This window comes from Sphaeramia orbicularis, chromosome 8 (assembly GCF_902148855.1).
Source record: "Sphaeramia orbicularis chromosome 8, fSphaOr1.1, whole genome shotgun sequence".
Classification (NCBI taxonomy): Eukaryota; Metazoa; Chordata; class Actinopteri; order Kurtiformes; family Apogonidae; genus Sphaeramia; species Sphaeramia orbicularis.
In genome coordinates, this window is record NC_043964.1 from 14,101,574 (window position 1) to 14,123,092 (window position 21,519).

Below are 21,519 nucleotides of genomic sequence, written 5' to 3' on the forward strand. Positions count from 1 at the left end.
TGTATTTTGCTTTTTTCAGTTTAAATCAGGTATTTTCCTGTATTTAATTCACTGATCATGTAGATGTCCGTAAAAGAAAGAAAGAAAGAAAGAAAGAAAGAATGAAAGAAAGAAAGAAAGAAAGAAAAGTAACTTTTTCATGTCAAGATGAATATAAAACCTTGCTGCCTTTTCTTGTGAAAAAAAAATCACAAAACTAGTTGATGTCTTTTTTCATTCATGCAAAAAAAGAGAGAAAAGAAAGAAAGAAAGAAAGAAAGAAAGAAAGAAAGAAAGAAAGAAAGAAAGAAAGAAAGAAAGAAAGATATGCAGTTTTTTCACATGTCAAGATGAATATAAAACCTTGCTGCCTTTTCTTGTAGCTCACATCAGTGTGAAAAAAAATCACAAAACCAGTTGATGTTTTTTTTTTCATTGATGCAAAGAAAGAAAGAAAGAAAGAAAGAAAGAAAGAAAGAAAAGTAACTTTTTCACATATCAAGATAAATATAAACCATTCATTCCTTTTCTTGTTGCCCACATAAGTGTGAAAAAAAATCACAAAACCAGTTCATTTTTTTTTGTTTTCATTCATGCATTTATTGATCATATGCAGAGTAAACTCTTGCTCTAATCTTCTTCACATGCAGCTGTTTATCGGTACTTCTCAGCAAGAGCCAGAGCCAGGGAAGCCAGGAACTTGTCAAAGGCCACATGGACCTCAGGGGTGAAGTCATTGGGGAACATGATGGACATGACCACAAGGATGCAGTGGGACAGGATCTGTGGAAAATGGACAATCACACAAATTAAAAAAAAAAAAAAACATGCATATTTCGCTTCAGATTTTGTTTTGACATATGGACGCGTATGGCATCACATGGAGTATAATGTCACTGGGATGACACAATGTAAACAGACCTTGAAGTTGGCAGGGTCCACACGCAGGGTGAAGGCGTGCAGCTCACTGAGGCTCAGCAGACCTCCCTTCAGGTCGTCGATTTTGCCGACAGCATCAGCAACTCCGTTCATCACAGTCACTCCGTGTTTCCTCACATTGGGGGAGTTGGGGCTCACGTCCTTCCAGTGGGCGAAGTAGGTCTTGGTTTGTGGGTACACCACGACCATCCTGGAGACAAACACAGCAGGGTGAGGAGAAGGAAAGAAAATCAACTAGAAAGAAAGAAAGAAAGAAAGAAAGAAAGAAAGAAAGAAAGAAAGAAATGATGAAGCGCACATTTACCTGGACAGAGCATCCCTGCCGACGTCCTCACCCTTGGCGGAGATCCTGCCCCAGAAGTCCTTGACTACGGCCTTGTCCTTGGCGGTCAGACTGGTCATTTTGCTGGTTGTTGGTTGTAGGTAGTTGTTGATGATCAGTCGGAGGAGTGCGAGCTTTTATGCTTGACAGAAAACGGACACGCCCGGGACCACCTCCTCATTGTGGCCTCCTATAGGCGGGCCAGGAGATGAAATGAGATAAACAGTAAAAAAAAAAAAAAAAAAAAGAAAGAAGTTGTTTTGTATGACAGAACAACCAGCCAACAACAACCTTCAACCCTTTCATGCATGAATTATGAGAACTTTAATCTTTACACCAAGTATTTCCCTGTATTGATAGGATTCGTGGATGGTTTTGGTTGACAGTGGCTGTTTGGGTCTTTATGGGTTAACTGATAGAAGCCAACTCCCTGGTAACACTGGTCTACATGTAAAATGCTTCCAGAATGTAAGTAGTTAAATTTTACCAAATTTAAGTCACTAATAAAGAAAAATGTAGTCAAATTGCTAGTTGGTTGTAGTTTCTAAGATACAGTCTTGGGCCAAAATGTGAATACTGTTAGAATTAATGAGAAAATGGATTTTATTCAAAAGGAATGTTTGTCTCAGATCTACCAGATCTACCTCAAAACACTGTCTTCACATTTCAGTACATTCACTTTTTAGGTTTTTTCTAGTGGAATATTTATAAATCCATTGTATAAATGTACATAAACCAGCATATGTAATAACACCATCACATACAGTACATACTGTACATGAGCTAACTAGCACTTTTGTAATTTGTTTTCTGATTCATCTTATTAAAGTATGTAAGATTTAGCACATTTAATGTCCGAAGCAGATTTTTTCCAAGAAATTGTAGAGCAGTGTTATTGATCAGTGGAAAACAGAAATAGCAGTACTTTTGTTTATACTTCAGCATTATAAAGCATCCAAACAAATACAATGAATAGGCCACAATACTACTAGTAATAATAATAATAATAATAATAATAATAATAATAATAATAATAATAATAATAGTAAAGTAAGTGTATTGTATTATTTCAAGACACATAATACTCCTTTATCACAATTTGGTTTTCTTGTTTCTATATATAACTTATCTAAACTAGGCCACTGTAAATACAAGGGTGGGCCCACTCAAAACAATCAAGATAAGTACTTTCCTCCAAGCTATCAGCTGATAGACTGTCATTTGTAAAAGAGATGACACAAACAAAACACTACATTACAGCTGAGCGGAGAGGGGACTGTATATGGTCTGTATATGACACATTCCAAATTCAGAATCATATTGTGCCATTCGGAATAATTGTGTTCATGTAAATGTTCTTAACCCATGAAGACCCAAACAACCACAGGTGACCAAAATCATCTTCTGATATGAAATGTTTAATAACTTCTGAACCACTAAAGCTATTAACACATAGAAATAATTGATGTAAAATGGAGTTTGTCATCTTTTCATGGTCATCAGCTATGACCCACTTAGCTGTTCAGAGGCTCCGTAGTGAACGTGGAAACACCGTCATCTTCTACAACATTGATTCCCCAGTAAAACCCATGGAGTTGGATCAATGACAGTGGATGGACACACTTGGTTTATGTTTAGCTAATGATATATTTTACTGAAAAACTCACTTTTTATTCAGTTTTCTCTGTTTCTGATATAATAACCTTCAACTTTTATCTGACTTTTCATGAACATCTGCACAATGAGTGAATCAAATACAGAAAAACACTGAATTTCTATTGAAAAAATGCAAAATATTATATATTATAATATGGTGATAAATCACTTAAGAAAAGTTAAGAGAGAGAACATTAATTTGGGAACTGCCACAAAAGTAACATTGAGTCTTTATGGGTTAATGAGTCACACACACACACACACACACACACACACACACACACACACACACACACACACACCCCTCCCCTTCTATCTCGCATAACCACACTTATTTCCACACTTCATTAATACTGTGCCAAAGCTGTAAATAGACCTGGCATCCATCCATCCATCCATTCCCCACTGCGATTCTTGAATAGGAGTAAAAGTTCTCTGATTTTGGCTACTTCTTGGGCGATTTTTATTTATTTATTTATTTATTTAATTTTTTTTGGCATTTGCATTTGCATTTGCATTTAGAGTAAAGAAAGAGCTTGTTTTGGCGGAACCTGTGAGCAGTAGGAAGCGCATCATGTTATCAAAATGATGCGTAAAAAAGAAAACAGCGCGTAAAAAGATGTGCGCCTTTATCAAAACATGGGATTTTCAGGTTGTAGTTACAGCTCGGGTGTCGTAATTTTTTTTACATATAGCGATGGGGGACTTTCAAAGCTGTAACGCACAGATAGAAGAAGAAAAGAAGAACTAGAATCCTCCCACTGATCGAAGGAAATATTTCCATTCATTCCTTCATTGGAGCCGTTTCAGGTTTAGCTCAGTGTTGCGTCATTGTCGCTGTCCAAGGTTCTGATCCAGGGACCCACTGCTCCAGGTAGGACATGTCTCTCACGATAATGCAGTGGTTCCCAACCTTTTTTGGCTCGTGATCCCATTTTAACATCACAACTTTATAGAAAACGGAGACTTTTTTTTTTTTTTTCCCGCTAAAATTAACCCTTTCATGCATAGTGGTCACTACAGTGGACAGTTATTCTACAGCTGTTCTCTTGTATATTCATAGGTTTTGTTGTTTTAGTTCCATGTATTCTCTCTGTAGCACTTTGAGATTCTGCTGAATGAAAAGTGCTTTATAAATGCAATTATTATTATTATTATTATTATTATTATTATTATCATTATATCGGCCAACACAGTGGACACTTATGCATCATCCCATCCACTGCAATTCATACCATTTCTGTAACTTTGCTGTTCTTGATAAACCTGATCTGAAGAAATGCATTTTAAATCAATTGCTAATTGTTATTAGACTGTAATTAACACTTTTCTTAATAAAAAAAAAAAAAAAAGTTGCATATTATTTCCATGAAGTTAGTAATAACTAGCATTAAAGTATGTTAAAATGTGAGAAAACATCAGATGAGCTGCATGAAGAATGTTTTTGTTTCATAGTTTTTCTTATTCCCACTCCTTTTCGAGTGTAGATGAATGATTTTGGAATTTTGAAGTTGCATTTATTCTGTAAATGCTCGAAATAATCAAAAATTTAATGAATGAATAGTTTTCACACAGTATATCACTTTCTGATGATGGGTTTTAAATACATGTTTCTTTGCTTTAAAAATTAAATAGTTTTCACACAGTATATCACTTTCTGATGATGGGTTTTAAATACATGTTTCTTTGCTTTAAAAAATTAAATGCATGGTGTCCAGCTGAGCAGATGTGTTTGTAACTCTATGAAAACAGGTTCATTAAAAAAAAAAAAAAAAAAAAAAATTCAATTGCATTGTTTTTTTAATGCCTAAAGACGAATAAAAACACTCAGGAAAAAAATCTCGACTCAGGTTCTCATAATTCATGCATGAAAGGGTTAATTTGTTTTTGATCATGTAATAGTTTGCTACATTATGTTGTAAATAAACTTTAATTTTAGACGACATTTAGTCTATATAATGTATATTATTATGGACAGAGGCAGAAAAGCCAGGTGGAGATTACTGCATAAAGTGAGAATTTTATTTTCCTTGGTCAGGATATGTACAGTCAGTCCAGCTTGGATTTACAAGGCTGACAATTAATACTGAACAAACAAGAACTCAAACTATGAATTATGAAAGAGCTGCAGCATCTGAAACCGACCACAACGAACATTTGAAAGATAAACAGTACCACAGTGCTTCAGTTTCAGCTTCACAGTTTGTCATGTCTTTTATGTATTGTGATTGTCTCTGTCAACTCACCATATATTTTTTATTAGTAAGTTTTTATTTTTATTTGTATCAGTTACTAGAATTTTCAGGCGACCCTATTTGAATTCCAGGCCCAAAGTTGAAAAACACTGGCATAATAGTTAAAAACAATATACAGGTAGTCTATAACTCATTTGATTTGTAAAAATTCACTGCCAATAACCTGTGATCACTTGAAGTCATGCTGTTTGATAATCTGAGTTAGGACAAGAAAAAAGATTACTACATTTAGATTGCATTTGAACATTTTCATTGGAACTGTATGCTCTAATATGTGGCTCAGAGATCAGATCTTCTGTTACAAACCACACATCCAGTAACTCATTGTTGCCTACACACAGTGGTCTCCTTGAACATCGTACATGATATTTTTGATTTGATTTTACGACTGTATTCATGTGTTGCTGTATATGTTTGCACTCATGTATTTTATATACTGTCACCTAGTTTAATCTCCAGCAATGCCTTGTATATGTACTATAAGATCACACGCTCATATTGTCGTTGTCCTGTTAAATGTCATTTATTATTGTCGTTTTTTCAGATTTCCTGGAGTTTATTTAATGTAACACTAGGGATTTGATTTGGCTGTGGTTTCATCAAGAGTTGTGATAAAAATGAAAGGGTTATGGACAACAGATCCAGGTGTTGAGTTAGAGATTTTCTTATGGTCAGACAAGTAGAATTGAGAAAAGATGTTTGTTTTTTTTTACACGGAAGATCCAGGCGTTGTGCCAAGGAACATGTCCCCACTCAGAATTGTTTCCCCTGGCCATGGGAGCATAATTTCGACTCTTTTAAAAAAAAAAAAAAAAAAAAAAACCCTCATATTTAGGACTTTTTATCTCATAATTATGACTTTATTTCATGATTTTGAATTTTTATCTCATAATTATGACTTTTTATCACATAATTTTGAATTTTATCTCATACTTATTACTTTTTATCTCATAATTATGACTTTTTATTTCACAATTTAGAATTTTTTTCTCATAATTATGACTTTTTCTCTCATAATTTTGAATTTTATCTCATAATTTTGACTTTTTATCTCATAATTCTGACTTTTTTATTTCATATTTATGACTTATCTCATAATTTTGAAATTTCTCTCATAAGAATGACTTTTTATCACATAATTTCAAAATATGTTTCATAGTTATGACTGTTTATCTCATAATTGCAAATTTTTTCTCATAATTATGACTTTTTATCTCATAATTTTGGCTTTTTATTCTCATACTTATGACTTTTTATCTTATAATTTTGACTTTTTATTAGACCTGTAGCCTATACTGCATTCAAAAGTTTGGACTCACCTTCTCATTTAAATGGCATGAGAAGGACCACAGATGGCCAACAATTGCTCAGCATCACTGGGAACTCCTTCAAGACTTTTGGAAAACGTTTTAGGTGACTACTTCATGAAGCTCATCAAGAGAATGCCAAAAATTTGCAAAGCAGTAATAAAAAGCAAAATGCGGCTATTTTAAAGAATTTAAAACATAAAACATGCTTTGAGTTATGTCACACTTTTTTTAACTACATAATTCCATATGTGTTCATTCATAGTTTTGATGCCTTCAGTGAGAATCTACAATGTAAATAGTCATGAAAATAAAGAAAAACCAGGTGAGTCCAAACTTTTGACAGGTGGTGTACATCTTGTCACCCCTTGTTAAAATTTGTCTTAAGGTACCAATTGGTTAAATTTCAGTTTCTGTTCTGTTTTGGTGTCCTCTAGTGGTGACAAGTGGTAATTGCAGCTGATGCTTAGAACTGCTCTTCATCATCACCATCACCTGACAGTTGTAACCTGTGGCCACGCCCCCCACAGTAAGTACAGTAGTTTCCATAGAGTTAGACTTTATCTATGGTGGTATGTCCACTCTGTCAGCACTAACAGAATAATATTAGTCCACTTCAAGGCAAGCATTCATATCTATTCAAGTAGGAACCAATATTTTAGACAAAATTAAATATTACTCGTGGAAATGTTGACAAAAGACAGCAAGTCTTTCCATTTTCTCTCCTTCACCTCCTGTAGCATTTTAACATAGGATGAAATTATTACATTAGGGATCATTTTCTGTTGGGGTAAGTAGCTTTACAGCAATAAAATAATAGAATAACATAATTTTCTGTTGATGCAATTTGACATCACCTGTACTAGTGTAAAAAAATGTGAAGTGAGTGAGCATAGTTGCAAAAGATTCACATGTGTAGATAAGCAACTTTAACCCATAAAGATCCAGTGCTACTTTTGTGGCAGTTCTCTAATTAATTTTTCTGTAAATTTAGCCTTTCTTAAGTGATTTATTGCCATTTATTATGATATTATCCTCTGTATTGTGCTTTGTTTTCAGTGAAAATCATGCATTTTGTTGTTTTCAATTTACTGATCATGCAGATATTCATAAAACTTCAGATCCAGTAAAACTTAAGATGGAGGTGGGAATTACACTCAATTATACAGGTGAAATTTTTCTGAGAGTTCCAGACTCTCTGCAAAATAATGTAAATTGGGCATAAAAGAATTTAATCCATAAAGACCCAGTGCTACTTTTATAGCAGATCCAAAATGAAATAGTCTCTCTATTTAACCTTTCTTAATTGATTTACCTCCATTTATTGTAATATTACCCTCTTTATTTCAGGTGTTTCCAGTGAAAATCAAGCATTTTCTTGTATTTAATTATCTGATTATGCAGATGTTCATAAAACTTCTGATTAAAGTTGATGGTTATTATATCAAAAACAGAGAAAACTGAAGAAAAAGTCACTTTTTCAGCCAAGATATCAATAACTGAATGTAAAACATGTGTCTCCATCCACTATCATCATTCAAACTGCATGTGCTTCACTGGTGATTTAATGTTGTAGAAGATGACAGTGTTTCCACGGTAACCACGGAGCCTCTGAACATCCACATGGATCATATCTGATGACCATGAATAGATAACAAACTGTATTTTACACCAATTATTTACAAGGATTGATAGGATTAGTGGATCAACCGGTATTAAATATTTTACATCAGTAGACAGTTTTGGTTATCAGTGGCTGTTTGGGTCTTTATGGGTTAAAATAAAAAAATATCTATGTACGCATATTATACAGGAAAAAGCAAAGGACTAAAGATTGGTTTGAAATGCAGTTTCATTCAGTTATAGTCATAGTTATATGATATTTATTCAATAACAGTCAGTAATAAAAGAATGACAATGGAATGAAGGACCTTCCCAGTTACAATTACTACTTACCACGACAGGATGATGCTATCTGTGTTTTTTCTGTTTTGTAAATGCTGTCATGTGATAACAGGTACTTGCTTATTACACACAGAATACCACAGTATTGATCCTTTTATTATCAAGCGTGTGGATGATTTGATTGATTTTGGACAGACGGTGTGTGTCCACTTGAGGGCGCACCAACACCATCCTATGATCCTTCAGGCTGTAGTAGAAGTGACAGTATTGGTTTATGTTTACATGAAATGGCACAATCACATGATCCTCAAATTCGGCATCTAAATAGTTTATATTTGTTGCTATCATTCTGTGTATTCATGAACCCATTTCAATATTAACTTTAGGTCTTCTGAGGCATCTTGTGAAGTTACTTTTAACCCATAAAGACCCAAATATCCACCAGTGACCAAAAGCATCTACTGATCTGTAGTGTTTAAGAACTTTCAAACCACCAATTCTATCAATCCATGTAAATAATTGGCGCAGAATACAGTCATTCACCTTTTCATGGTCATCAGATATGACCCATTTGGACGTTCAGAGGCTCTGTAGTTACCGTGGAAACACTGTCATCTTCTACAACACTGATTCACCAGTAAAACCAATGTTCGAATGGACTATGAGTGTCAAATCTACCGTGGCATCTTCAATTATGTTGTAGTGTCTTTTCATGTGAGACATTTTACAAGTTTTGGGAATTTGTGTTAACCATTACAATCACCTCTGGTCAGATTTGACCTTGTTTGAGTATTAACAGCTGCAAAGGCAGCCTAAATTAGTCTACACCCCCCCTGCCCCTGAAATGCCATGACTTCCCTTAAAACTGTCCCAAAATGAAAATATAACTAATTGTGCAGAAGTGACATATCTTTCTACAATGATGCTGTTAAACATGGGATTGTAATACAGGTGATTTGACATCCAGTGGCTTCAGTCAAGGAAAATTGTGAAACTGGAAGTGTGCAATTTTAAGTTTACTCACTTGTCCCCATGAGAAATTCACTCAATGACACAAACAACCATAGGAGCTTTATCTGCATTTGCTCATTTATTTGTATTCAGACTGACAGAAAGTATCCAAGAAATCCTGCTTCCCGTCATCTGCTGCAGCGTTCTGCTGTTTACCGATATTTTTCAGCCAGGGCACGGGCCACGGCAGCCAGGAACTTGTCCATGGCCACATGGACTTCAGGGGTGAAGTCGGCGGGGAACTGGGCAGCCAAGACCACAAGGATGCAGTGGGTAAGTAACTGAAAACAGAGGATAATAAAGTAAAAACAGTCTGCGACAACCCATCTGCTGTGCATCATTTTCTCCTTTGCAGATTTCCCTGTTTGGGTTAGATGCTTAATTTCCATTTCCTTAAATCCATCCCAATCCATTTATAAGAACACCACAGCAGTAGCACGCCTGGAGGTCAAAGGTACCTTAAAGTTTGCAGGGTCCACACGCAGGGTGAAGGCGTGCAGCTCACTGAGGCTCAGCAGACCTCCCTTCAGGTCGTCGATTTTGGTCACAGCATCAGCAACTCCACCCATCACAGTCTTTCCGTGCTTCTTCACATTGGGAGAGTTTGGGCTCACATCCTTCCAGTGGGCGAAGTAGGTCTTAGTCTGTGGGTACACCACGATCAACCTGGTAAGAAACAGGAGAATGAATCTAAGTCAACAAAACAAACAGAAAGACATGTGAAGGGCGTTGATTCTTCCTCACCTGGCCAGAGACTCTGCACCGATGGCATCTGCCCTGCCCGCTACCTTGGACCAGAAGGCTTTGACTCTTTCCTTGTCGGTTTGGTTGAGACTCATCTTGGCGGATGATAGTTTGTTTGAAGCTGCATGGCCCGGGAGCTCAGCCCCAGGGGGTTTTATACATGCCGCCGGCCAGAGACACACCCAGACCACTACAGAGATAGGCTGCGTGGCATTTGGATGGACTTCAAATTATATGCAACTGGTTGTTGATAAACTCCAAACCGATAAGACCAGTCTGGAATAGACTACTCTACAAGAGCAGTTGATCTAATGCTATTTTTAATGTGTTCAATGTGTGGATTTAAGCCACTGAGAACTATCCAATTTTATGAATAGCACTGGTAGCAGAGATTACATATTTTACACAGCAGAGGTGATTTCTCATAGACTTCAGGGGAAGCCTGGCTTCCCCTAAAATTACGAAAATTAAATGGTTAAATATATACGGTTGTGTTGACATTTCATTGACTACAAATGTGTTAGAACACGTTCATCTCAAGGACAAGTTTGTTCAGAATCAGCTTTATCATAAATCAACAGACGCAATGTTGTTCAGTTCTCCATTCCCGTTGCGCTGTTTTCTCATTCGATCTCTGCTCGGTGCATTTGGCTGTAGATGCTCAGCGTCCATGGACTTCAGTGGGACTGAGTGGAACAGTTTTTTTCATTGCCTCAAAACTGGACGGTAATTGGATAGATGCCACGATGTTGTCCCACCCCTGGACGCCGGGCGTCTCTGGGGGTGAATGGAGCTGTGGGCGGAGCTTGGCTGGGCTGGAAGCCAGGTTTTCATGTGCTGATTGGAGGATCAGTCGAAAGGCTGAATCCTGTTTGATTGACAGCTAGTTTGAGATCTACTCTGTCACTGACAGAGTTCAGTTTAATACCGTCGCACATTCTGCTGTGAAATCAGAGAGAAACCACCATGAAATTACTTGTTCATTTCTTGCACTGTAAATTAAACACACTCATTGTACTTTCTTGTTTCAATTTAACATAATTTCAGTGTTTTCTTGTTTACTTGGTACGATACGACCATTTTCTTAAAAAGGAACGGAGGGCCGAATTTATGTTTAAATAACTTGACTTTTTTTTTTTTTTTTAATGTAAGCTGACAATGAGCTTCCCCTGTCTGAAAGACGAGCAGCTGCCAGTGTTACACAGTAAACACGCACATTTAATATCGTTTTTAGATTGGTGACAAACTGGAAATATAGCATCTTTGAGTACTTAGAAAAGCACTATATAAAACCACTTTATTATTATTATTATTATTATTATTATTATTATTATTATTATTATTATTATTATTATTATTATTATATCCTACCAACTGTGAGTGGAGAATATAGAGGGCTGCATACTTCTACGGGATGAATACCCTGGGATTTGGAAACAATCTAAACTTCTCCAAAATCTGTTAAATGTAGAACATCATCTTATTCTTAGGAGGGTCTTTGGGTTTCCCTTAAAGGTTTGGTGATTAAAAGTACAAAATAAATGGATACAATGATAATAATTTATGATTTTTATATTAATAGTTATATTCCTCCTATATCTGTTTTCATCCTTAATACTAGGGGCTTTCGTTTTGTGATGTCTGAGGTTATTCAAGGACAAGTTTTTGGAGGCTTATCTGGAGCAACAGGGTGGACCTCCAAGGGTAAACAGCCCTGTTGAGTTGATGCAGCAGTGAATCAGGTATGCATGGTATTTCTCTGACTTATTGCACTGTCATTTTATATGTCACCCAATATACAGCCTATCAAATGTATTTTTTTAACCGGTCCATTAACTTATGATATACAGCCTGACATTTTTTCATGAATTAGAGTCCTTTTCAGATCATTTTTAAAAAATGATAAAGAAGATGTTGATTGAAGTTCAGGTCGTAGATCATTCCAAAGATATGGTCCACGATATTTTAGAGAATACTGACTGACAGAAGTTCAGCAGTACGGAATATAAAATTTCCTTGAATATCATGTAGGGTAATTGTGAGTAACAGAAGACAACATAAAGAAGTTCTGTAAAACTTTGGGAAGAACATGAGTTAACATCTTCCATGATCAGTAAATTAAATGTTGGAAAATATTGGATTTATATTGATAAATACAAATACAGATGATAATATTATAAATAAATGGTGATAAATCACTTAAGTCCTGTGTATACACATCAGTAATCACTCTGACCAAGTGTAATGATTACATACTGAGTTCCAATTACACTTTATTTATCAGGAATAAACCACACTGTTACAATCATTTCATAAGTGGTAAAAACATTTTAGTCCAGCTTTATCCGAAATAGTGTAGTTGTTGTTAAGCAGGTTTAACAGATGAAATTAGATGAAAATGATTAAAAGTAATAACACATATTCTATATCTGGGAATGAAATAGTCTGGAGTCCGCTGCCTTTGACTTTACACCTTTACCCATCCTGACACAATACTTACATCAGTGGAAATTGCTTAATGCAAAATGGTGACTTAATTTCAAATGATTGTTCAATACAAATGCCTTTACTGTACCTTTCTTAATCTCTTTGCATTGACAACAAAATCTGATTTATATGTATCTCATCTGTACTATCCTGGCAGCAACCTAAGAAAATGTAGTAACCTAATAATCAGCTTTAACAAATGGACTTAACAGAACCTGAACAAACTAAGTATTTGTTTACTGATGTTAACCCAGTGTTTTTCAACCTTGGTGTCGGGAAACCACGTGGGGTCACCTGAAATTTCTAGTAATTGATAAAAATAAATAAATAAATAAAATAAAAATTAGCTACCAATAACAAATATATAGTGAATTGAGAGAGACAATCACAATCCATAAAAGACATGACAAACTCTGAAGCTGAAACTGAAGCACTGTGGTTCTGTTTATCTTTCAAATGTTCATTGTGGTCGGTTTCAGATGCTGCAGCTCTTTCATAATTCATAGTTTGGGTTATTGTTTGTTCAGTTTTAATTGTCAGCCTTGTAATCCAAGCTGGACTGACTCTACATATCCTGACCAAGGAAAATAAATTTCTCACTTTGTGCAGTAATCTACACCTGGCTTTTCTGCCTCTGTCCATAATAATATACATTATATAGCCGAAATGTCATCTAAAATTAATGTTTATTTGCAAAATAATATAGCAAACTTTTATATGATCAAAAATAAATTAATTTTTGATGGTCACCAGAATAGTGTGATGTTAAAATGGGGTCACGAGCCAAAAAGACTTGGGAACAACTGTATTAACCCATAAAGACCCGGTGCTACTTTTATGTTAGTTCCCTAATTACATTTTCTGTATATCTAACCTTTCTTAATAATACAATTTCAGAACTTAAAAATGTGCCTGATTAAAGTGTATTCTGCTTTTACTTATAAATTAAACTGATTTACAAAGACTAATTTAACACATTTTGCTTCTGCGGACCAAGGTTATTATCGTTAACGAAAACTAACAAAATGACGAAAACTAGAATTGTAAAAACATTTTCGTTAACTGAAATAAATAAAAATTATCATTAAAAGAAAAAAATGATAACTAACTGAAACTGTATTATGTGTTTACAAAACTAACTAAAATATATAAAAATTCTGGAGAAAATTCCCTTTGTTTTCGTCTTTGTCTATGTCGGATTGATATCAAATCGATTTATTTCCCTCAAGCAGTTTAAGCTGCTGGCACCATATGATATTTAACAGTGCGTCACTTCTCGTCACTTGTGGTTTCCAGTTGTCTTCTGGTACCTACTCTACCTGGAAACATGGAGACTAAAGTTGGGAGAAAGCAGCTGAGTCCTGTCTGGGATTTATTTGAATTCGACGGTGGAGAAGATAAAAATATAAAGAAACCAAAACTAAGCTAAAACTAAGCATTTAGAAAATAACAAAAACTAATAAAAACTAGCAAACATGCTCTAAAAACTAATTAAAACAAACTGAATTAGAGAAAAAAAAGTCAAAACTAAATAAAACTAAATTAGAATGAAAAATCCAAAACTATTATAACCTTGCTGCGGACTCATGAAATGAATCTAAACACATGAAGTTATAACCATGTCTGCCAGAAAATGTCATCAGGGCAGATGTCTTTATTTTAGATGTCACCATAGTTTCACATCTTTGCAGCAATAGCAGACATCAGAATCAGAATACTTTATTAATCCCAGGGGAAATTATTGATTACTGGACCAGGAAAATTAGACCAAACCACTGACCAACACTATGTCATCACATATTTACGTCATTGTGTTGATCCACTCAAGTCCAAATCCAGCAAAACGTTCGAATGGACTATGAGTGTCAAATCTACCGTGGCATCTTCAATTATGTTGTAGTGTCTTTTCATGTGAGACATTTTACAAGTTTTGGGAATTTGTGTTAACCATTACAATCACCTCTGGTCGGATTTGACCTGGTTTGAGGATTAACAGCTGCAAAGCCAGTCTGAATTAGTCTACCCCCCCCTGCCCCTGAAATGCCATGACTTCCCCTAAAGCTGTCCCAAAATGAAAATATAACTAATTGTGCAGAAGTGACATATCTTTCTACAATGATGCTGTTAAACATGGGATTGTAATACAGTTGATTTGACATCCAGTGGCTTCAGTCAAGGAAAATTGTGAAACTGGAAGTGTGCAATTTTAAGTTACTCACTTGTCCCCATGAGAAATTCACTCAATGACACAAACAACCATAGGAGCTTTATCTGCATTTGCTCATTTATTTGTATTCAGACTGACAGAAAGTATCCAAGAAATCCTGCTTCCCGTCATCTGCTGCAGCGTTCTGCTGTTTACCGATATTTTTCAGCCAGGGCACGGGCCACGGCAGCCAGGAACTTGTCCATGGCCACATGGACTTCAGGGGTGAAGTCGGCGGGGAACTGGGCAGCCAAGACCACAAGGATGCAGTGGGTAAGTAACTGAAAACAGAGGATAATAAAGTAAAAACAGTCTGCGACAACCCATCTGCTGTGCATCATTTTCTCCTTTGCAGATTTCCCTGTTTGGTTAGATGCTTAATTTCCATTTCCTTAAATCCATCCCAATCCATTTATAAGAACACCACAGCAGTAGCACGCCTGGAGGTCAAAGGTACCTTAAAGTTTGCAGGGTCCACACGCAGGGTGAAGGCGTGCAGCTCACTGAGGCTCAGCAGACCTCCCTTCAGGTCGTCGATTTTGGTCACAGCATCAGCAACTCCACCCATCACAGTCTTTCCGTGCTTCTTCACATTGGGAGAGTTTGGGCTCACATCCTTCCAGTGGGCGAAGTAGGTCTTAGTCTGTGGGTACACCACGATCAACCTGGTAAGAAACAGGAGAATGAATCTAAGTCAACAAAACAAACAGAAAGACATGTGAAGGGCGTTGATTCTTCCTCACCTGGCCAGAGACTCTGCACCGATGGCATCTGCCTTGCCCGCTACCTTGGACCAGAAGGCTTTGACTCTTTCCTTGTCGGTTTTGTTGAGACTCATCTTGGCGGATGATAGTTTGTTTGAAGCTGCATGGCCCGGGAGCTCAGCTCCAGGGGGTTTTATACATGCCGCCGGCCAGAGACACACCCAGACCACTACAGAGATAGGCTGCGTGGCATTTGGATGGACTTCAAATTATATGCAACTGGTTGTAGATAAACTCCAAACCGATAAGACCAGCCTGGAATAGACTACTCTACAAGAGCAGTTGATCTAATGCTATTTTTAATGTGTTCAATGTGTGGATTTAAGCCACTGAGAACTATCCAATTTTATGAATAGCACTGGTAGCAGAGATTACATATTTTACACAGCAGAGGTGATTTCTCATAGACTGTAGGGGAAGCCTGGCTTCCCCTAAAATTACGAAAATTAAATGGTTAAATATGTACAGTTGTGTTGACATTTCATTGACTACAAATGTGTTAGAACACGTTCATCTCAAGGACGAGTTTGTTCAGAATCAGCTTTATCACAAATCAACGGACCCAATGTTGTTCAGTTCTCCATTCCCGTTGCGCTGTTTTCTCATTCGATCTCTGCTCAGTGCATTTGTCCGTAGACGCTCAGCGTCCATGGACTTCAATGGGACTGAGTGGAACAGTTTTTTTCGTTGCCTCAAAACTGGACGGTAATTGGATAGATGCCACGATGTTGTCCCGCCCCCGGACACTGGGCGTCTCTGGGGGTGAATGGAGCTGTGGGCGGAGCTTGGCTCGGCTGGACGCTAGGTTGCCACGTGCTGATTGGAGGATCAGTCGAAAGGCTGAATCCTGTTTGATTGACAGCTAGTTTGAGATCTACTCTGTCACTGACAGAGTTCAGTTTAATACCGTCGCACATTCTGCTGTGAAATCAAGAGAGAAACCACCATGAAATTACTTGTTCATTTCTTGCACTGTGAATAAAACGCACTCATTGTACTTCCTCGTTTCAATTTAACATAATTTCAGTGTTTTCTTGTTTACTTGGTACGATACGACCATTTTCTTAAAAAGGAACGGAGGGCCAAATTTACGTTTAAATAACTTGACTTTTTTTTTTTTTTTTATGTAAGCCAACAATGAGCTTCCCCTGTCTGAAAGACGAGCGGCCACCACCGTTACACAATAAGCACGCATATTTAATATCGTTTTTAGATTGGTGACAAACTGGAAATATAGCGTCTTTGAGTACTTAGAAAAGCACTATATAAAACCGATTTTTTATTATTATTATTATTATTATTATTATTATTATTATTATTATTATTATTATTATTATTATTACATCCTACCAACTGTGAGTGGAGAATATAGAGGGTTGCATACTTCTACGGGATGAATACCCTGGGATTTGGAAACAATCTAAACTTCTCCAAAATCTGTTAAATGTAGAACATCATCTTATTCTTAGGAGGGTCTTTGGGTTTCCCTTAAAGGTTTGGTGATTAAAAGTACAAAATAAATGGATACAATGATAATGATTTATAATTTTTATATTAATAGTTATATTCCTCCTATATCTGTTTTCATCCTTAATACTAGGGGCTTTCGTTTTGTGATGTCTGAGGTTATTCAAGGATAAGTTTTTGGAGGCTTATCTGGAGCAACAGGGTGGACCTCCAAGGGTAAACAGCCCTGTTGAGTTGATGCAGCAGTGAACCAGGTATGCTTGGTATTTCTCTGACTTATTGCGCTGCCATTTTATATGTCACCCAATATACAGCCTATCAAATGTATTTTTTTAACCGGTCCATTAACTTATGATATACAGCCTGACATTTTTTCATGAATTAGAGTCCTTTTCAGATCATTTTAAAAAATGATAAAGAAGATGTTGATTGAAGTTCAGGTCGTAGATCATTCCAAAGATATGGTCCACGATATTTTAGAGAATACTGACTGACAGAAGTTCAGCAGTACGGAATATAAAATTTCCTTGAATATCATGTAGGGTAATTGTGAGTAACAGAAGACAACATAAAGAAGTTCTGTAAAACTTTGGGAAGAACATGAGTTAACATCTTCCATGATCAGTAAATTAAATGTTGGAAAATATCGGATTTATATTGATAAAATACAAAATACAGATGATAATATTATAAATAAATGGTGATAAATCACTTAAGTCCTGTGTATACACATCAGTAATCACTCTGACCAAGTGTAATGATTACATACTGAGTTCCAATTACACTTTATTTATCAGGAATAAACCACACTGTTACAATCATTTCATAAGTGGTAAAAATATTTTAGTCCAGCTTTATCCGAAATAGTGTAGTTGTTGTTAAGCAGGTTTAACAGATGAAATTAGATGAAAATGATTAAAAGTAATAACACATATTCTATATCTGGGAATGAAATAGTCTGGAGTCCGCTGCCTTTGACTTTATACCTTTACCCATCCTGACACAATACTTACATCAGTGGAAATTGCTTAATGCAAAATGGTGACTTAATTTCAAATGATTGTTCAATACAAATGCCTTTACTGTACCTTTCTTAATCTCTTTGCATTGACAACAAAATCTGATTTATATGTATCTCATCTGTACTATCCTGGCAGCAACCTAAGAAAATGTAGTAACCTAATAATCAGCTTTAACAAATGGACTTAACAGAACCTGAACAAACTAAGTATTTGTTTACTGATGTTAACCCAGTGTTTTTCAACCTTGGTGTCGGGAAACCACGTGGGGTCACCTGAAATTTCTAGTAATTGATAAAAATAAATAAATAAATAAAATAAAAATTAGCTACTAATAAGAAATATATAGTGAATTGAGAGAGACAGTCACATAAAAGACATGACAAACTCTGAAGCTGAAACTGAAGCACTGTGGTTCTGTTTATCTTTCAAATGTTCATTGTGGTCGGTTTCAGATGCTGCAGCTCTTTCATAATTCATAGTTTGGGTTATTGTTTGTTCAGTTTTAATTGTCAGCCTTGTAAATCCAAGCTGGACTGACTCTACATATCCTGACCAAGGAAAATAAATTTCTCACTTTGTGCAGTAATCTACACCTGGCTTTTCTGCCTCTGTCCATAATAATATACATTATATAGCCGAAATGTCATCTAAAATTAATGTTTATTTGCAAAATAATATAGCAAACTTTTATATGATCAAAAATAAATTAATTTTTGATGGTCACCAGAATAGTGTGATGTTAAAATGGGGTCACGAGCCAAAAAGACTTGGGAACAACTGTATTAACCCATAAAGACCCGGTGCTACTTTTATGTTAGTTCCCTAATTACATTTTCTGTATATCTAACCTTTCTTAATAATACAATTTCAGAACTTAAAAATGTGCCTGATTAAAGTGTATTCTGCTTTTACTTATAAATTAAACTGATTTACAAAGACTAATTTAACACATTTTGCTTCTGCGGACCAAGGTTATTATCGTTAACGAAAACTAACAAAATGACGAAAACTAGAATTGTAAAAACATTTTCGGTAACTGAAATAAATAAAAACTATAATTAAAAGAAAAAAAATGATAACTAACTGAAACTGTATTATGTGTTTACAAAACTAACTAAAATATATAAAAATTCTGGATAAAATTCCCTTCGTTTTCGTCTTTGTCTATGTCGGATTGATATGAAATCGAGTTATTTCCCTCAAGCAATTTTAGCTGCTGGTACCATATGATATTTAACAGTGCGTCACTTCTCGTCACTTGTGGTTTCCAGTTGTCTTCTGGTACCTACTCTACCTGGAAACATGGAGACTAAAGTTGGGAGAAAGCAGCTGAGTCCTGTCTGGGATTTATTTGAATTCGACAGTGAAGAAGATAAAAATATAAAGAAACCAAAACTAAACTAAAACTAAGCATTTAGAAAATAACAAAAACTAATAAAAACTAGCAAACATGCTCTAAAAACTAATTAAAACAAACTGAATTAGAGAAAAAAAAGTCAAAACTAAATAAAACTAAATTAGAATGAAAAATCCAAAACTATTATAACCTTGCTTTGGACTCATGATATGAATCTAAACACATGAAGTTATAACCATGTCTGCCAGAAAATGTCATCAGGGCAGATGTCTTTATTTTAGATGTCACCATAGTTTCACATCTTTGCAGCAATAGCAGACATCAGAATCAGAATACTTTATTAGTCCCAGGGGAAATTATTGATTACTGGACCAGGAAAATTAGACCAAACCACTGACCAACACTATCTCATCACATATTTACGTCATTGTGCTGATCCACTCAAGTCCAAATCCAGCAAAACGTTCGAATGGACTATGAGTGTCAAATCTACCGTGGCATCTTCAATTATGTTGTAGTGTCTTTTCATGTGAGACATTTTACAAGTTTTGGGAATTTGTGTTAACCATTACAATCACCTCTGGTCGGATTTGACCTGGTTTGAGGATTAACAGCTGCAAAACCAGCCTAAATTAGTCTATACCCCCCCTGCCCCTGAAATGCCATGACTTCCCCTAAAACTGTCCCAAAATGAAAATATAACTAATTGTGCAGAAGTGACATATCTTTCTACAATGATGCTGTTAAACATGGGATTGTAATACAGTTGATTTGACATCCAGTGGCTTCAGTCAAGGAAAATTGTGAAACTGGAAGTGTGCAATTTTAAGTTTACTCACTTGTCCCCATGAGAAATTCACTCAATGACACAAACAACCATAGGAGCTTTATCTGCATTTGCTCATTTATTTGTATTCAGACTGACAGAAAGTATCCAAGAAATCCTGCTTCCCGTCATCTGCTGCAGCGTTCTGCTGTTTACCGATATTTTTCAGCCAGGGCACGGGCCACGGCAGCCAGGAACTTGTCCATGGCCACATGGACTTCAGGGGTGAAGTCGGCGGGGAACTGGGCAGCCAAGACCACAAGGATGCAGTGGGTAAGTATCTGAAAACAGAGGATAATAAAGTAAAAACAGTCTGCGACAAACCATCTGCTGTGCATCATTTTCTCCTTTGCAGATTTCCCTGTTTGGTTAGATGCTTAATTTCCATTTCCTTAAATCCATCCCAATCCATTTATAAGAACACCACAGCAGTAGCACGCCTGGAGGTCAAAGGTACCTTAAAGTTTGCAGGGTCCACACGCAGGGTGAAGGCGTGCAGCTCACTGAGCTCCAGAAGGCCTCCCTTCAGGTCGTCGATTTTGTCCACAGCATTAGCAACTCCACCCATCACAGTCTTTCCGTGCTTCGTCACATTGGGAGAGTTTGGGCTCACATCCTTCCAGTGGGCGAAGTAGGTCTTAGTCTGTGGGTACACCACGATCAACCTGGTAAGAAAAAGGAGAATGAGTCTAAGTCAACAAAACAAACAGAAAGACATGTGGAGAGCGTTGATTCTTCCTCACCTGGCCAGAGACTCTGCACCGATGGCATCTGCCTTGCCCGCTACCTTGGACCAGAAGGCTTTGACTCTTTCCTTGTCGGTTTTGTTGAGACTCATCTTGGCGGATGATAGTTTGTTTGAAGCTGCATGGCCCGGGAGCTCAGCCCCAGGGGGTTTTATACATGCCGCCGGCCAGAGACACACCCAGACCACTATAGATATAGGCTGTGTGGCATTTGGATGGACTCCAAATTCTATGCAACTGGTTGTAGATAAACTCCAAACCGATAAGACCAGCCTGGAATAGACTACTCTACAAGAGCAGTTGATCTAATGCTATTTTTAATGTGTTCAATGTATGGATTTAAGCCACTGAGAACTATCCAATTTTACGAATAGCACTGGTAGCAGAGATTACATATTTTACACAGTGAACATGCACATTTAATATCGTTTTTTTTACACTGGTGACAAACTGGAAATATAGCATCTTTGAGTACTTAGAAAAGCACTATATAAAACCGCTTTATTATTATTATTATTATTATTAT

General features: G+C 36.3%; 4 protein-coding genes across 4 annotated transcripts; all 4 read right to left on the minus strand.

The window, feature by feature from the left end:
• Positions 1-568: 568 nt before the first annotated feature.
• LOC115423559 (hemoglobin embryonic subunit alpha-like) lies at positions 569-1,358 on the minus strand. Its single transcript, XM_030140412.1, has 3 exons — positions 1,223-1,358; positions 901-1,108; positions 569-762 (listed from the first exon to the last, which is right to left on the minus strand). The coding sequence occupies exons 1-3, from the start codon at positions 1,318-1,320 to the stop codon at positions 634-636; spliced, it is 435 nt and encodes a 144-aa protein (XP_029996272.1). The 5' UTR covers positions 1,321-1,358; the 3' UTR covers positions 569-633.
• An 8,071-nt stretch (positions 1,359-9,429) lies between these two features.
• On the minus strand, positions 9,430-10,280 carry LOC115423561 (hemoglobin subunit alpha-1-like). Its single transcript, XM_030140415.1, has 3 exons — positions 10,119-10,280; positions 9,833-10,040; positions 9,430-9,655 (listed from the first exon to the last, which is right to left on the minus strand). The coding sequence occupies exons 1-3, from the start codon at positions 10,211-10,213 to the stop codon at positions 9,527-9,529; spliced, it is 432 nt and encodes a 143-aa protein (XP_029996275.1). The 5' UTR covers positions 10,214-10,280; the 3' UTR covers positions 9,430-9,526.
• A 4,586-nt stretch (positions 10,281-14,866) lies between these two features.
• On the minus strand, positions 14,867-15,715 carry LOC115423560 (hemoglobin subunit alpha-1-like). Its single transcript, XM_030140414.1, has 3 exons — positions 15,555-15,715; positions 15,269-15,476; positions 14,867-15,092 (listed from the first exon to the last, which is right to left on the minus strand). The coding sequence occupies exons 1-3, from the start codon at positions 15,647-15,649 to the stop codon at positions 14,964-14,966; spliced, it is 432 nt and encodes a 143-aa protein (XP_029996274.1). The 5' UTR covers positions 15,650-15,715; the 3' UTR covers positions 14,867-14,963.
• Positions 15,716-20,302: 4,587 nt separating this feature from the next.
• On the minus strand, positions 20,303-21,151 carry LOC115423562 (hemoglobin subunit alpha-1-like). The gene is made up of 3 exons (XM_030140416.1): positions 20,991-21,151; positions 20,705-20,912; positions 20,303-20,528 (listed from the first exon to the last, which is right to left on the minus strand). The coding sequence occupies exons 1-3, from the start codon at positions 21,083-21,085 to the stop codon at positions 20,400-20,402; spliced, it is 432 nt and encodes a 143-aa protein (XP_029996276.1). The 5' UTR covers positions 21,086-21,151; the 3' UTR covers positions 20,303-20,399.
• Between the last annotated feature and the right edge of the window lie 368 nt (positions 21,152-21,519).

What these genes read in the sequence shown, in the direction of transcription:
- LOC115423561 (XM_030140415.1), bottom strand. Translation starts at nt 10,213, where the DNA reads ATGAGTCTCAACCAAACCGACAAGGAAAGAGTCAAAGCCTTCTGGTCC. An exon ending in GGTGCAGAGTCTCTGGCCAG is followed by an intron (nt 10,041 to 10,118) that starts GTGAGGAAGAAT and finishes GTTTCTTACCAG; the next exon opens with GTTGATCGTGGTGTACCCAC. An exon ending in TGGACCCTGCAAACTTTAAG is followed by an intron (nt 9,656 to 9,832) that starts GTACCTTTGACC and finishes CTCTGTTTTCAG; the next exon opens with TTACTTACCCACTGCATCCT.
- LOC115423559 (XM_030140412.1), bottom strand. Translation starts at nt 1,320, where the DNA reads ATGACCAGTCTGACCGCCAAGGACAAGGCCGTAGTCAAGGACTTCTGG. An exon ending in GGCAGGGATGCTCTGTCCAG is followed by an intron (nt 1,109 to 1,222) that starts GTAAATGTGCGC and finishes GTTTGTCTCCAG; the next exon opens with GATGGTCGTGGTGTACCCAC. An exon ending in TGGACCCTGCCAACTTCAAG is followed by an intron (nt 763 to 900) that starts GTCTGTTTACAT and finishes CATTTTCCACAG; the next exon opens with ATCCTGTCCCACTGCATCCT.
- LOC115423562 (XM_030140416.1), bottom strand. Translation starts at nt 21,085, where the DNA reads ATGAGTCTCAACAAAACCGACAAGGAAAGAGTCAAAGCCTTCTGGTCC. An exon ending in GGTGCAGAGTCTCTGGCCAG is followed by an intron (nt 20,913 to 20,990) that starts GTGAGGAAGAAT and finishes TTTTCTTACCAG; the next exon opens with GTTGATCGTGGTGTACCCAC. An exon ending in TGGACCCTGCAAACTTTAAG is followed by an intron (nt 20,529 to 20,704) that starts GTACCTTTGACC and finishes CTCTGTTTTCAG; the next exon opens with ATACTTACCCACTGCATCCT.
- LOC115423560 (XM_030140414.1), bottom strand. Translation starts at nt 15,649, where the DNA reads ATGAGTCTCAACAAAACCGACAAGGAAAGAGTCAAAGCCTTCTGGTCC. An exon ending in GGTGCAGAGTCTCTGGCCAG is followed by an intron (nt 15,477 to 15,554) that starts GTGAGGAAGAAT and finishes GTTTCTTACCAG; the next exon opens with GTTGATCGTGGTGTACCCAC. An exon ending in TGGACCCTGCAAACTTTAAG is followed by an intron (nt 15,093 to 15,268) that starts GTACCTTTGACC and finishes CTCTGTTTTCAG; the next exon opens with TTACTTACCCACTGCATCCT.